Source organism: Mizuhopecten yessoensis, unplaced genomic scaffold (assembly GCF_002113885.1).
Source record: "Mizuhopecten yessoensis strain PY_sf001 unplaced genomic scaffold, ASM211388v2 scaffold2411, whole genome shotgun sequence".
Lineage (NCBI taxonomy): Eukaryota > Metazoa > Mollusca > Bivalvia > Pectinida > Pectinidae > Mizuhopecten > Mizuhopecten yessoensis.
Genome location: NW_018404533.1, coordinates 1,132,165 through 1,146,864, shown reverse-complemented (window position 1 = coordinate 1,146,864; position 14,700 = coordinate 1,132,165). Strand labels below are relative to the sequence as shown.

At 34.6% G+C, this 14,700-nt stretch overlaps 1 protein-coding gene across 1 annotated transcript; it reads left to right on the top strand.

Moving 5' to 3' along the window:
- The first annotated feature begins 2,026 nt into the window (after positions 1–2,026).
- Positions 2,027–11,022, top strand: LOC110445920 (benzoate carboxyl methyltransferase-like). Its single transcript, XM_021490788.1, has 9 exons — positions 2,027–2,245; positions 3,905–4,040; positions 4,310–4,414; positions 5,932–6,030; positions 6,393–6,519; positions 7,121–7,248; positions 8,846–8,973; positions 9,377–9,548; positions 9,973–11,022. Exons 2-9 carry the CDS (start codon positions 3,920–3,922, stop codon positions 10,191–10,193), a joined length of 1,101 nt encoding a protein of 366 aa, XP_021346463.1. The 5' UTR covers positions 2,027–2,245; positions 3,905–3,919; the 3' UTR covers positions 10,194–11,022.
- Positions 11,023–14,700: the final 3,678 nt, after the last annotated feature.

Below are 14,700 nucleotides of genomic sequence, written 5' to 3'. Positions count from 1 at the left end.
CGGCTTACACAGTAGCCATAGAGACAACGTGGGAGATACGAACGTGGCAGGACCAGGGTACGCCATCAGCTCCGTGATTTTCCTCCCTTATAGTTTGTGAGTAGATGTTCCTCCTGGTCACGGCATGGGATGGGGATCTGAAAACAAGGATACCCTTTTGACTAGTTCAGGCTTCCGTGTGAAAGACAAACGAAATATTGGAAGTCATATGTCATTGAACTTCACATGCGTCAAGGCACGAAAGAAGAACTACATAATCTGATATAAATTGCCGTTTGCACGCCCGTTATCTCAACAAAAACACAAAAGTTTAGTTTGATTTTTTTTATGTACAATCACTTTCAATTTGATAACCATTTTTTCTGTATATCTAATTTCTGTTTTGTGTATGATTGATTTTATTTTTAGTTAAACACAGATATGGTAGTTTGTTAAAATTATGTTGTAATATCGGTTATGGACAATTTTAAATAAAAGGGTTACACAGACAGATCGATCGATCAATCACCCTTCATCAGACAACATCATGGATCAGCAATTATCATCATCATCATCATCATCATCATCATCGTCATCATCATCAGCATCATCATCATCATCATCATCATCATCATCATCATTATCATCAATTTCATCATCCTAACTTGATTACACATCATTATCATCAGTTATCGTATATACTATGATCATCATATCATCACATATCATCATCATCATCATCATCCTCATCATCATCAGTATCATTCAATCAATCGATCAATCATTCCTCATCAGTCAACATCATGTAGCCCTAATTATCATCAATCATTAATTCATCATCATTATCATTATCCTCATACATACACACCCACCCACATACACAATTTTACATACACAAACATAAACAAGCAAGGATTCGAAGAAATGCAAAAAATTAAAAGCTACTAAAAACTGAGAGAGAGAGAGAGAGAGAGAGAGAGAGAGAGAGTGAGAGAGAGAGACAGAGAGAGAGAGAGAGAGACACAGAGAGAGAGAGAGAGAGAGAGAGAGAGAGAGGGAGAGAGAGAGAGAGAGAGAGAGAGAGAGAGAGAGCGAGAGAGAGAGAGAGAGAGAGAGAGAGAGAGAGAGGGAGAGAGAGAGAGAGAGAGAGAGAGAGAGAGAGAGAGAGGGGATATTGGTCAAGGATGTGCCTTGTATGCATTCGGTTTAGAACCAAGACTTGCTGACTCGCAATTTCTTACCTTCTTGAAAGAATGTAACGTCAGACTGGGAGTCACTTATGCATTGCAATGACGGGTTATCTAAGTTACCTATGCTCGTGATGTAATCCCAGAAACGACAACGTTCCCAGCGAGATTTATAGTAACACAGTCGTCAACAGTATTCCTTGAAAACATTGGCTAGTTTCATATTACAAATGAAACGGTGACGTTGAATAATTTGACAGTTACAGACATTCACCAGAATCTTTTTCATTTCAGCAGACGTTTACAATCTCTCAGAGTAATTGATCTCATTATATAAGATATGAACATGAGCTTGACGTGTCATGTATCAGGTATGCCGTCTCCATATATCAAAGGTTAAACGTCTCGAAAGTCAAAACAGTATTTCTATCACCGTCTGAAAAATATCAAGGTACAGATAAATTTCATAATATGTCATCAATATCAAACGAGCAAGGCATCACATCAATTTGCTTTTAATGCCAAAAAACGAGAGTATTCATTACTGTTCGATTCGAAACATCAATTTGTCTGGTTTAACCGGTAATTTTATTGACATGTAGACTGCTGCTTTGGTAGATAATGCTAGGAGTCCCCATCCGTTGTGATAAAAATCAGTCAGGGCTAAACATGGAGATAAGAATATGAGGCAATGGCCTATAGTCAGACAGGTGCATTTTTTTAATCATTGCACGTGACTTATCATAAATGAACTGTGAGACGATAAATGCGCATGAATAGTTATGTAGTGTATTTTGTTAAATCTACTTGGAGATTTTTTCAAAGGGAGTCGAAGGTCAGTAATCGAGAACACATCTTGAACCTCGAGAGACAGGGAACAGTGAATGCCGCGGAAGAGCCGTGCTTGTACATTATTGACACTAACTTTATGTTGTAACCAGTCGCATGGAATCTGAATCTGAATAATATCATGTCACATGCACATTTTAACATACAATTACGTCTTATTATTGACTACCATCGACACAACACAGAAGGCTACAGTTTCCCGTTTACTCGCATAAAGTAAAATATCAAAGGTAGGTGGACACATTTAATTAATTGATACATACTGTTACTTGTTATTTAAAAATAAATTCAGTACATCATCCGACGACCATAACATTATTTTGTGTGAAGCGACAAATCATGCGTCCTATCAACCGTATATACTATTGTATAACGATATTGTCATCCTTCCAAATGTCCACACAAGTATACAAACTTCAGAAATCTCATTATATCTTTGAATATTTCCTCCTACTTCCTTTTCGAACAGTTTTGTTAATATGACTAGTCATTTCCTTTATCAAATTTAATAAAGTTAATTAAGTGTATCTTTATTATCCAAAACATAGGGAATGAAGTTACAAATAAACCTAGAACGTTCCATGTCGCGAGCGATCCATTCAATTACATTCACTGTCAGGAATGTTTATGAGACTTATTAGAATGCATTATAAAGGATAGGTGCCATAGTTGGCCACTAAATGGTCCCTCAATGGTCAGACTTGTATACATTGTTATGCAATTGAACAATAAGGTATTTGAGAGGTGATGACAAATCATTCATTTCTTTATTCAAATAAATTCAATATCAATTCAAAAGAAAAAAAAATGTTTGTCAAAATTATTTATTCAGATGTTTTCAAAACACCAACTCGATTAATTGTATTAAAAACAATACTAATCCATATAATTCGTAGAATAATACTACATACACTATGTGCTATTCCTACTAACACTCCAAACACATATCTATACATACTAGGTCCGAGTCAATGACATTAACAAAGAATTATACAGAGATTAGAGCATATCCTATAATTATATGCGATTCAACAATTTCAGCGCCTTAACAAGATGTTTCATGCGCATCCTTGTATCACTTTGTGAATAACGATACAGATTCAATATTTTTCCAAATGCTTCCTCCTTATTCTATATGAAGCAAATTGAGTTTTGTGTGACTTGACTTTGAATTGAATTTTCCAATTAAGAATTAGTGCATACATATACATACTTCAATGATTCCACTTATGTTTGGTAATCAAATGAAAACAAGGCATCTGGTTACAAATGTTACGCATTGAAATAGTAAAATAAAAACTGTAAGATGACTATAAGTAAGAATGTCAGAAAACGAGACAAAACAAATGAGAGAATCAGAGAAGGGAGACGGAGAGTGGGAAATATAAAAAAAAATGGGAGGGGGGGGGGGATTAATATAAATCAGCAACGATGGGAAAACCATCCCAGAAAAAAAACATCAATAAAAATATATCTATGTAGGTTATCATTCCCCCACTAACCCTCTCATTCCTTCTTTCACGTGAGAGAGAGACAGAGACAGAGAGAGACAAAGATACAGAAAGACAGAGAGAGGCGTGTTTCCACTGTTTGTTTACTACTGTGGAATATATAACTTGCACTCAAAATAATCAAAAAGCGGAACTAACTACTTCCGGACAACATTTCCTGAATTTAGCTTTGTTTTCCCCACCACATGACTCAGACGAGTTGATTATGTCTAAAATATAGAAACCTATTTTCTTATCATATTGCCCCACAGATGAGGCAAGTTTGATACAGTTAAGCAGTGTGGTTTCAAATGTATATATTTTATAATCCAATCCAATTGTTTGAGTAATAGGAGTTGTTTTGAAATTGAATTTTTATAATAAAAATATCGGTTTTAGTAAAATAAAACATAAATGGAGAGCAGAACCACAACGCCGATGATGTTTGATGAATTCGCATTGAAACATGGTGGAATGTTAGCAACTAATGGACACTCCCTCTACAAAAGCCGGGACGTGATTATGGACTGCTTAGGTAAACAACTGTATACAATAGTTGAACGATTCATTTGTTTTAAACACAACAAAAGCGTTGATAATTATTCCATATCAGCAATATGAAGGTAGTATAACTCCGAAGTTAAAAGTGTATTTTTTTTTATATTATACACTTATTACATATTACGACTGAATGTATATATATGCCTAGGCGATATACCAAAACAGGTCATGGTAAGGGAATATGACATAGTTCTGACTGCAGTTACTTTTAATTTAAAACGTTAAACGTCTTTTCATTTTCAGATCATATACTTGAGTGTACGCACACCTCACAACATCCGATCACAATTGCTGATGTCGGGACGTCTGATGGATCTACATCAGCGGCGCTTCTAAATGAAGTCATTGGTATTTCACTTTTCGCATCCGATCTTTTTTTATGAAACATACTGTCATCACATTTTGACCTATGCCATACGACCATGTCATACATATGTTGTATGAAACCCAAAGCTACTCTGATTGGTCAAAACCATGATATTATATTCCAACGCTACTTGGGGTTCTAGTTTTATTTACTATACCATATGATACATTTGCTGGTATTCTTAATAAATTTAAAATGTTTATTTGGTCAATATTATTCGCATCACATTTAAAAATGATCACTATTTAAAAATAAACCGGGACTTCTTTGTCACTGCTCAGAGCGACAATAGTATGATGGGAGTACTTAGATAAATAGAATCTTGCATTCGTGTTCATGATTTATTGAATTTTTTTTAAACTTGTTTAATAATTTCAATATGACATGGACATATGTGTTATATCATCTACTTATCAAGTAGACAAATATAGTTATGTCACTAGCAGAACAAGAAATCAATCACTTAATAAAAGTCTTAAGAAGAACTGGCTATTAAGAAATATTGCATTTGCGTCAAGTCACACAGAACTACAGAACGATATTGCAATAATGTTGCAAATGAACACCGTAGAACACGTTACGAAATCAAGTTTAAACAAAAATATGACACCCTATTTTAATGGTCTTGGGATAGATAGAGAAGACTGTTTTGAAAAGAATCAAATGAAAGATAATTTGGAATGATAAAGTTGGACAGTTATTCGTTATTCGTTATTCAAAATTAAAAAGAAAAAATAATGTAAAACGGATGCCGGTGCACAACTTTTGAAAAATTGCACGTACAGGGGATGCCACAGAGAGTATTCACATCGAACTTAATTAAGATTGAATAACGAATTGTGACGGAGCCACTGGTTTGTCTTTTGTTGTCTTAATTATGAAACAATGCACTGTTCACTATTTACAGTTTATTTACACACATGTCCAATAGATATTTAATAGTACACGTATTTACACAACATATGTTCAGTAGTTTCTTTCTCTCAGAGTTACATCCTCTCTCGTGCACCACACAACACTAAACTCCTCTATCACACCACACAGCCTGTCCTATCCCCACTGTAACACACACCACCCTTTGTTCTCATGACACTGGTCATTCTCAATCAACATTCTCCCTAACGGTCCGAACTTTAATTGACAACTTAATAAGATCTCCAGAACCAAGTAATATGTCTCTACATTTAAATTGCACGCCTAATCGTAAACAAATAAACAACTACAGACCCTCCGCAGACACTCACTGATATGTACAGCTGTGGTTGACACAACTTATTAATTAGAACCACTGACCACTCTGACTACTAATGGCCCACTCGACTCTCCTCCTACTCTCAAAGATAACACTGTCTCACAGAATAACTAATAACAAATAATTGTCCAACTTTACCTTGCCAGACAGTTTGACTAAGTTATCTTATACGAATTACCTAGTGATGTCATTAACGGTATATTGCCAAATGCAATACTAATTATCCCTTTACACTCAATATTTCAGGAAAGATCCAATGTCACACTGGAAAATCTCGTCAGCTTATGATTTACTACACAGATCAACAGACGAATGATTTCAACAGAATGTTCAATGTCATAAACGGTAAAAGAAACTTGTGTGACATTTTTTAGATTAGCATGCCAAGATGATTCTGATAAATTTATATATTTAACTCTATTTCTATTTTGTTTTCGTTTGTTATGAATTTAGAGTGAATAAGTATGCAATGGAATATCGCAATACAAACACGCTTTTAGCATTGCTTTCCTAAGCAAACAATGGGAAGATTATAATTTCAGAACAAACAGTTTGAGGATTTCTTGGAATAAAGGTAATAACAGAAACATACCAAAACGAGTTACAGTAGTACATCATATGTGTATCTAAATGATTATTGCGTCATTTTAGTTCGCGTTTACATGTGATGTAATTTCCATTTACCTCATTTTTCTTGTCATATCAAGCCGGTCTAAATATTGGCCCAAAGGTGTTCTGTGCTGCTGTTGGAAGGACGATGTTCGAGCAATGCTTACCAGATAAATCAACTGATCTGATCTTTTCAGCTATTGCAACGTTTTATTTGTCAAAAAGGTGATAACGACCTTCCACAATAATCATTCCAATATACGACCTCGCATTCGCATATCTGTACTAAATATTTTTCAATATATCTTTAGCACATATTTTAAACGTTGGACCTTTTGTTCAGAAGTCTTTAAATGGGGGATTCACCCGGTGTAAAGCTTCCTAAATTTCAATCACTTTGTCAGAGTTTGATGTGTACAGCTTTTTAAAATGCCAACCATATGAGATATTTCAGAAACAGTATAACAACTATCATCGGTAACTTTTGCTTAATCTAGGAGGATGTTTTAGATTTAGTTTCAACTTTCATTTTAGTATTGTAAAATAGCCACTAGTCACAATTGCATACATGTATCATTCAACAAGGAATAAGTGGTTTAATTACTATCGGGTTTTGCTTTTTGTAGTCTGCTAAGGCTCGAAATTATTTTGCTATAGGGGAGCTGTGTTTTGATAAAATGTATTAAGTGGCTCGAACCAAAATAATACACTAATTTCTTTTTTTCAATTACCTAAATAGCAACATTTCCTGTATTCAATACTGCTATCAAATTCGACGTCAAAACAAAACAAAATGAGTTACAGTTTATCAAATGTTTAAATTTAGCCCCTGCAAGATTCAAGATGGCCTTAACCCAACCAAGGAGAATTCAAAAGAAATGGACGCCTTTAATTCCCAGGCAGCCTCAGACTGGAAAACATTTTTGGTAATGCGGGGACGGGAACTTCGCCCAGGTTGAGTACAAATACATATATTTGAAATATATTCATTTGTGTGAATCGGTGTTAAAATCAGTTTTGATAACAGACTAGAACAAATGCACAAGCACCTTAAACATAAAAAATGAATGTACATGTTAGTGAAAATATGTGTTTTTATAGAAGCGAGGGCAATTTATCTTCTTTAAAAAATCCAAATGGACTTTTTCAAAGACGCCGAAAAGTTGTGAGTAGTATTAATATAGTAAAGATAATGCAATGAATATAAGTCTAGTTCAACATTATAAATAAGTGTTTGCATGGATATATTCAAGAATTGAATCTTGCTTTGGTCGATTTCAAGCAGTTCATTAAATTTGTTTCAATACCAACTCAATTCATCAACCCATGAATTCGACCAAAGCAAGATTAAATCCTTATATTTCAATCAACTCGTTGTTTTCAATAATTTGAACTTGTAACGTCCATTCTGATCGTTTGTCCAAGGTTCTGGACCTTGTGCAAGTCTACGTATTGACGTAATGTAAACAAATGTAGTCCATCATTGAAGGACCATCATACAACATGATGATGTACGTTGATAGTTCAATACAGCAAAAGTATGTAGAAACAAAACAGAAAACCATATTTTAAATGTCATATTTAGTTTTTGCTGATGAACTTATAAGATATCAAATTTTCTGATGCGTCATCGTGGACAAATAATGTCTAGAAGCGGTGCACAGGCTCAGCTGCGAGTCTGCGGCAGCCATCTTTTAATTAGCTCGAAGTGGAGAGCCGCTAAATGTGAAGCTGCTGTTATCGAATGTCGAATTAGACAGGACACTAGACGGGACATGAAGGGACGAAACATTCAATATGGCATTCGGCTGTTCGACTGTATTTTATATAAGACGGGACAACATAGATCTACCACAAGAATACAAATGCCAGAAATACACATGTGCTATACTGATATGGGTCACAGTACACATACACATACATGCATACACACATGTTATACTTATAAGGGTCAAAGCACAATTAAACATACATGTATATGTTTGTTCATGTGTGCTGTCACCCATTTCAGTTATAGCATGATATGTGTATTTCAGACATTTGTAACGACCCCTGTTAATCTAAGTTTTCGGTATGTACCGGGGGTTGCCTACTTACACAAGGCAGAATTGTTAGCTGGAAGGAGAATGTTTAGGGCAGCAAAAGATTTGTCATTACCGCTAGCAACCGTGAGCTGATAATATTTTGTTGATTGATCGTTTTTGGTTGTTTGAACAATTTCTTGTGTTACTTCAATCAAAATGTGAAATCTCAAGTGGTATCTTTGTTTAAACATGTCATTAGTTATCTCCATAAGCAAAATCATACGCACAGGCAATGTTATCAAAATCAAACAGTTTACATTTGGTAGTTGCATTGAGTCCAATTTGAGTAGGAATTGAGATATTTCTTTCAAAACCAACCGCTTATAACGTAAATCACTGAACTCAATAAACAGCCATTCAATTCAATGGTATGGCCCTTAATTCGTATATGGGTGATTCGGCAAAATAAATCCAGAACAGTTTTGACGATAACTTTTCTGAGCACATTTAAAACATTGATTTTAAAGGAGGATACCTGGTGGTACTGAGTATTGGAACTACGAAACAAGGAGAGGTGTCAGTGCCTATAAAAGGTGGATATAATACTCTGTCGCATGTAATACGAAATTTGCTGGCAGACGACATTATTACTAAGGTGAGATTTAGTGCAATACTTTGTCATTGTCTGCACATTTTGAGATTATCTACTCGGAAAATGATGCAATGATACACACATTTCAAGCATACTTACCACAGATCTCGTTTTATTTGACGCAGATTTGTTTTTTGCTTTCCATGTTTGATATACGAATTTGATCAACGATCTTTACATATATATTGAAAGAGGGCAGACGATATATGAATTGCCATAATACAGTATGTTGCATTCTCGATATCGTGTATATTCAATCTGAACGTAGTATTTTTGTTTTGTACATTTGATACGTATAGTATAATTCGTAAACAAATGGCAATTAAGATCTTAATGTGATCTGATAAACACCTCCTGCCTCGGGCTTGTGTTGGAGAAATATTGAAGATTTACTTAATGATTACAGGAGGAGTTCCTAGACTGTAATCTAAATGCTGAATTGTACAGAACAGAGGAGGCCTATGCCTTACCGTTCAGAGACAATGCCAAGGACCTGTCAGAAACAGGTTTGGAACTGGTTTCTACGCGATCATTTGTTCACAAACTGGATCATCCTTCCTTTGCTGTATACAACAAAGGTAAATAATCTACTACATTATTCACGCTGATTTACTTATTTTGTTGTTAAATCAACTACGTTCAGGTAGTTGTCAAAATGAATGTCAATCTAAAAAAACACATTTCTGAAGAGTTGTTTTAAATTTTTTTTGTTCTATTTTACTAAATTAAATCTTATTTAACAGGAAAGATACTTTTATCAAAATGCAAAATTAATGCATTTATTGAACATATCATTTTTTTATGATAGTTTTCGAATTCCGGTCATATAACGTATATTGAAGATTCGTTTTATCATGCAAATGATACGCGTATATCGTATCATCATTCATTTTGCATACTGATGTTGTTTGCATGACAGTGATATTCGTACACGTTTCAAGGATTTTTACTGCTTTTAGGTAATCATGGTTTAAAATGTCTTTTTTTCTCTTTGGTAATAAGATGATGCCACCAAAAAGGTGTACGCAGACAGAATCGTTGCTGGAATCAAGCCATGGCTGTATGGTTATATCTACAACGGGTTATCATGCACGAGATCCCAACAGGAAAGAGAAAGCCTGGTTGAAATATATTTCTCGATGTTGTGGGATTTCGCGTACAAAAACGACAACCAAACTCCACAGCTGGGCTTAATAGAAGTCGTCGCTAGGAAACGTGTATGAGATAGCATATGACGTCATGGACTGGAGACATTTACAAACAAACTTCTATATTAACTTCTTAGATGGATATAAGTCTAGCTCTAGCATATTTCTAACACTAATCAGTACTATAAATTGGATTTACAAATCAACACGAATGAGTGGATTTGTATCATAGATAAGTAATACTTGCTACATTATATCTTATTATGTAAATCAACATATCTTGCAAACGTTTATCGTTTGTTTGTAAGCAGCCAGAAGATAAGGATAGGGCGATGAAGAGAAATGCATGATGTTTCGAATTTAGAAACAGTTTCGTTTTTCTGGTATTTGGTGATGCTATAATTTGTATAGAAATATTTTTAGCTTTCTGCAGGTAGATTTGACTGACCCTGCGTCCGAGCAAGCAGTTTATTAATTTGAATTGATATGTAATCAAATCTGAACAGCCAATCAATTATCTGTTATAGACCTCATTCTACATATAAATAGAAAAGTGTTACAGACTTCGACCTTTAAATAGAAAAGAGTTACAGACTTCGACCTATAACTAGAAAAGTGTTACATACTTCGACCTATAACTAGAAAAGTGTTACAGACTTCGACCTATCAATAGAAAAGTGTTACAGACTTCGACCTATCAATAGAAAAGTGTTACAGACTTCGACCTATCAATCGAAAGTGTTACAGACCGTTACTAAAAAATATGCCTATGTAATTTCCTAGCCAGTCTGTAAATCTCAACTACAAATGAATTATCTCAACAAATTCTAAACTATGTGATCATATTGATGATATCGATTGTGCAAATGATATGCACTTAAAATTAAATATCACATGAATTGAATCTGAAATTGTGTGTGTTATTTGTATTTGAAGTCATTCACTCTGTGTTTCCAAAAATTTGTATACCATCCATGTGTTTATGACATGAAAAATGATATAAATTTCATTTGATGATAAAACAATTATGGTCTTCAATTTTTGGTCTGTTCCTGATTTACGAACATAGTCCGAACAATATTCAATTATGGCCTCGGTAAATATTGGTCAGACAAAGTCTGGAACTCAGACTTATACCTCATCGGAAGCCCATAATTGTATATTATTATTCACTGGAGGTTCAGTTACACATATTGATGCTGTTAAACGAGATGTACAAAACCGTTTCAATTCAAGATTGATCTAAACTTTTGTTGAACCAAATGCGGTAGTGCTTAAACATCTGACTAAGGGAGTACCGGTAAAGTTTCAATAGTTATGCTTAACGTGTACTTAATGTTCCACCTGGGACGCAAACGGTACGGTAGTGCTAAGCAAGTGCTACGGAAACGGTACGGAAGTGCTACGGACATGGTACGGAATTGCTACGCAAACGGTACGCAAGTGCTACGCAAACGGTACGGAAGTGTTACGCAAACGGTACGGAAGTGCTACGGAAACGGTACGAAAGTGCTACGGAAACGGTACGCAAGTGCTACGGAAACGGTACGGAAGTGCTACGGACACGGTACGGAAGTGCTACGCAAACGGTACGGAAACGGTACGCAAGTGCTACGCAAACGGTATGGAAGTGTTACGCAAACGGTACGGAAGTGCTACGGATGACGCCTTCAAACGGTGATTCGTTTGTGGTGACAAGAATGAGTTTACATAAAAAGCGGAAGCATATAAAATATCTAAAACGAAACGAATATACCCACAATGAATAGGAAGAAAAGTCAGTAAACTGTAGGCTACGAAGAGGCTGTTTTAAGTTTACATTGTACATATATATTGTTACAGAAGTTATTATATATGATTGAGTGCGCGATAATGTAAATTATTTTTTTCAGTTTGAATATAGAAGGTATCTATACTGACTTTTCTACAGGTACATATAACCTGTCTGAATCCTGGTACTGGTGAAACTATGACTGTCTGGCACAACATGAGGGCTGTGTACTGCAGATGGTATAGGGGTCTGATGTCAGATGACATAGGGACTGAGACCACAGTCCAACTTCAATATCTCTATTTTTCAGTTTCTACATGTACGTTTGTACCAAGACAGGCGTGGATCAAGAATGTTGGGTGCTTAGTGGGATAACTTTCCGATCAGGGTCCAGGGACAATTAGTCATGGTAGAGTAGAGCAAAGAAAAAGGGTGTGGGTACGGGGAGGTGTTTATTTATCACTCATTTATAACATTTTGTCCTTGTGGGGGAATACATGTATATCTATGTGAGGCTGCTCACAACCTCTTATCTGTAGTTCCACATGAAAACGTTATTGGCGTTGAGGGAAGATGATGTCATTTTCATGAAATTTCAAGTTAAGGAGTCTCCATAATTAAGTACTTTTTCGTGAAACTGGTGATGGGGAATGCTACCGCACACAAAAGCAAGTGAAAATGTTTCGCTTTAAAGTATACGTCTCTGACCGTTGTCAGACTTTTTTATAGACAACGCCACAATAGATGAGTGGTAAAACTACATAAAATTGTGTATATCTGTGCTGAATACATGTAAGTGTAAGTGCTACAATAGTTCATGTTTTGTCATACATGTACGTAGCTTCATCGCCAGGTTCAGGTTAAAGTTCTTTATTACTTTGAGTCGTTCGACTCACCAGTTAAAAAGTAACAATATTTGAGATATTTACTGTGCAAAATACAAAATAATATTACACAACATTACACACACTCACAACACAAATACAAGTGCAAGTATATCTATTTATAATAATTAGGTTCTTCTCGAATTTGCAAATTTTATATATTTCCATAAGTTCGTTATTTCTTTTGTATTTTTCACACTCAGTAGTCCTTTCAATTTAAACATGCTTGGCTTTCTAATATAACAACTTTTCAAAACAACTGCTCGCAAATGTGAATAACATGAACTTCAACATCATCTAAATTACAAACATTACACACTCGACGATTCAATGTTTTGATATCACCCTTTTTATAATTGTAAGTTATGGAGAGATTTTGTTTTGATTTATTTTAGATATTCTTTTTTGTATGGGTGTATGCAGGTAGTTTTGTAGATCAAAATGATCGTATATATATAAACATTTGCTTTTGATGATATTTCCATTTTTTCTAAACATTCTGCCCTAAAAAAATCAATAAACATTTATTTTAATTAATTAATAAATCTTGTTGTCGTAAATATAATTTTCCCAAATATACCCTAGGCCAGGTTACTTCCAGCCTCTGATATAAACTGTCAAGATTTCAAGATTTCAAGATTTTTATTTCACTCAGACACACATAATATGTGTAACAAGAGGTCATGTATATATAACATAGTTTGAGTGCATGACAGGCAAACATTCTATACCATAGCATAGTACATAAAAAATATATATACGTGTAGTTACATACAAATAATTCAGTGTTCAACTTATAAAAATGTCACTAGCAAACAAAAGAAAAACTTAAAGAATAGAGACACTAAAGTACTTTTGTTAATTTTTGAACAAATAAGCTTACACTTTTTAACAATTTCATATTAAAGATTGTGAACATTCCTTTCATTTTATGTTGGTTTGGACTTGTATAAAAATAGGCCGGAATATGTTTTTCCCTTATTTTGACTAAAGTGTCGTTATTACAAGTATATAAGTAATGATACTCGTCCCCAATACCAGTATTACAAAGTGGGCATATTCTGTCCTGTCTTTGAATTCCCACCCATCTTCCTGTTTCTACTGGAAGCTTAATATTTGAAGTTCTAAATTTGCAGATAATTTTCCTATCTTTTGCGTTTAATCTGATCAAATAGTCTTCTAAACCAAAGCGATATTTAAATGTAGAGTATAATCGTCCTCTGGATGAGGTGTCAATTTTATTAAACCAGGATTGAATAAACTGATCGTGTAATTTATGTATAATTGCAGCTTTTAAATAAGTAATATCGGGCAGACAGGTTTTTTGATGGATCCAAACATAGCTTAGACCTACGCTATCCAGGATATGTTTAACATAGTTCAACCATTTAAACTCGATTTGTCCATTTTCATGTAATGAGTACATCAATTTGTACATTCGACTAGACAACTTATTTTCACTCGAGGTAAGTGTATACCAAAATTTAATCATTCTTAATTTGACATCAACCTCAATAGGGTATCTGCCCGTTTCTCCATATACCATAAAATTACAAGTATTTCTGCGTAGACCAAGAATTCGTTTACAGAATTGGAGGTGTATTTTTTCAAGTATACTAACATCCTCATGGCCCCATATTTCTGATGAGTATAGCAAAATTGGAGCAACTAGCGAGTCAAACAATTTGAATTGTAAATCAATGGGTAACGAAACATTTCTTATTTTCTTATATACGGCATATAGTGCTTTTTGGGCCTGTTCCGCTAATTGCTTTTTTGCCACTACAAACCTCCCATTATAGTAAAATAGAACACCTAAGTATGGAAAAGAATCTTGAATGTCTAGCTCATTATCCTGTAATAGAAATCGATATCTGTTAGTATTCTTTCGTTTAGAAAAGATGACAATTTTTGTCTTCTGTGTGTT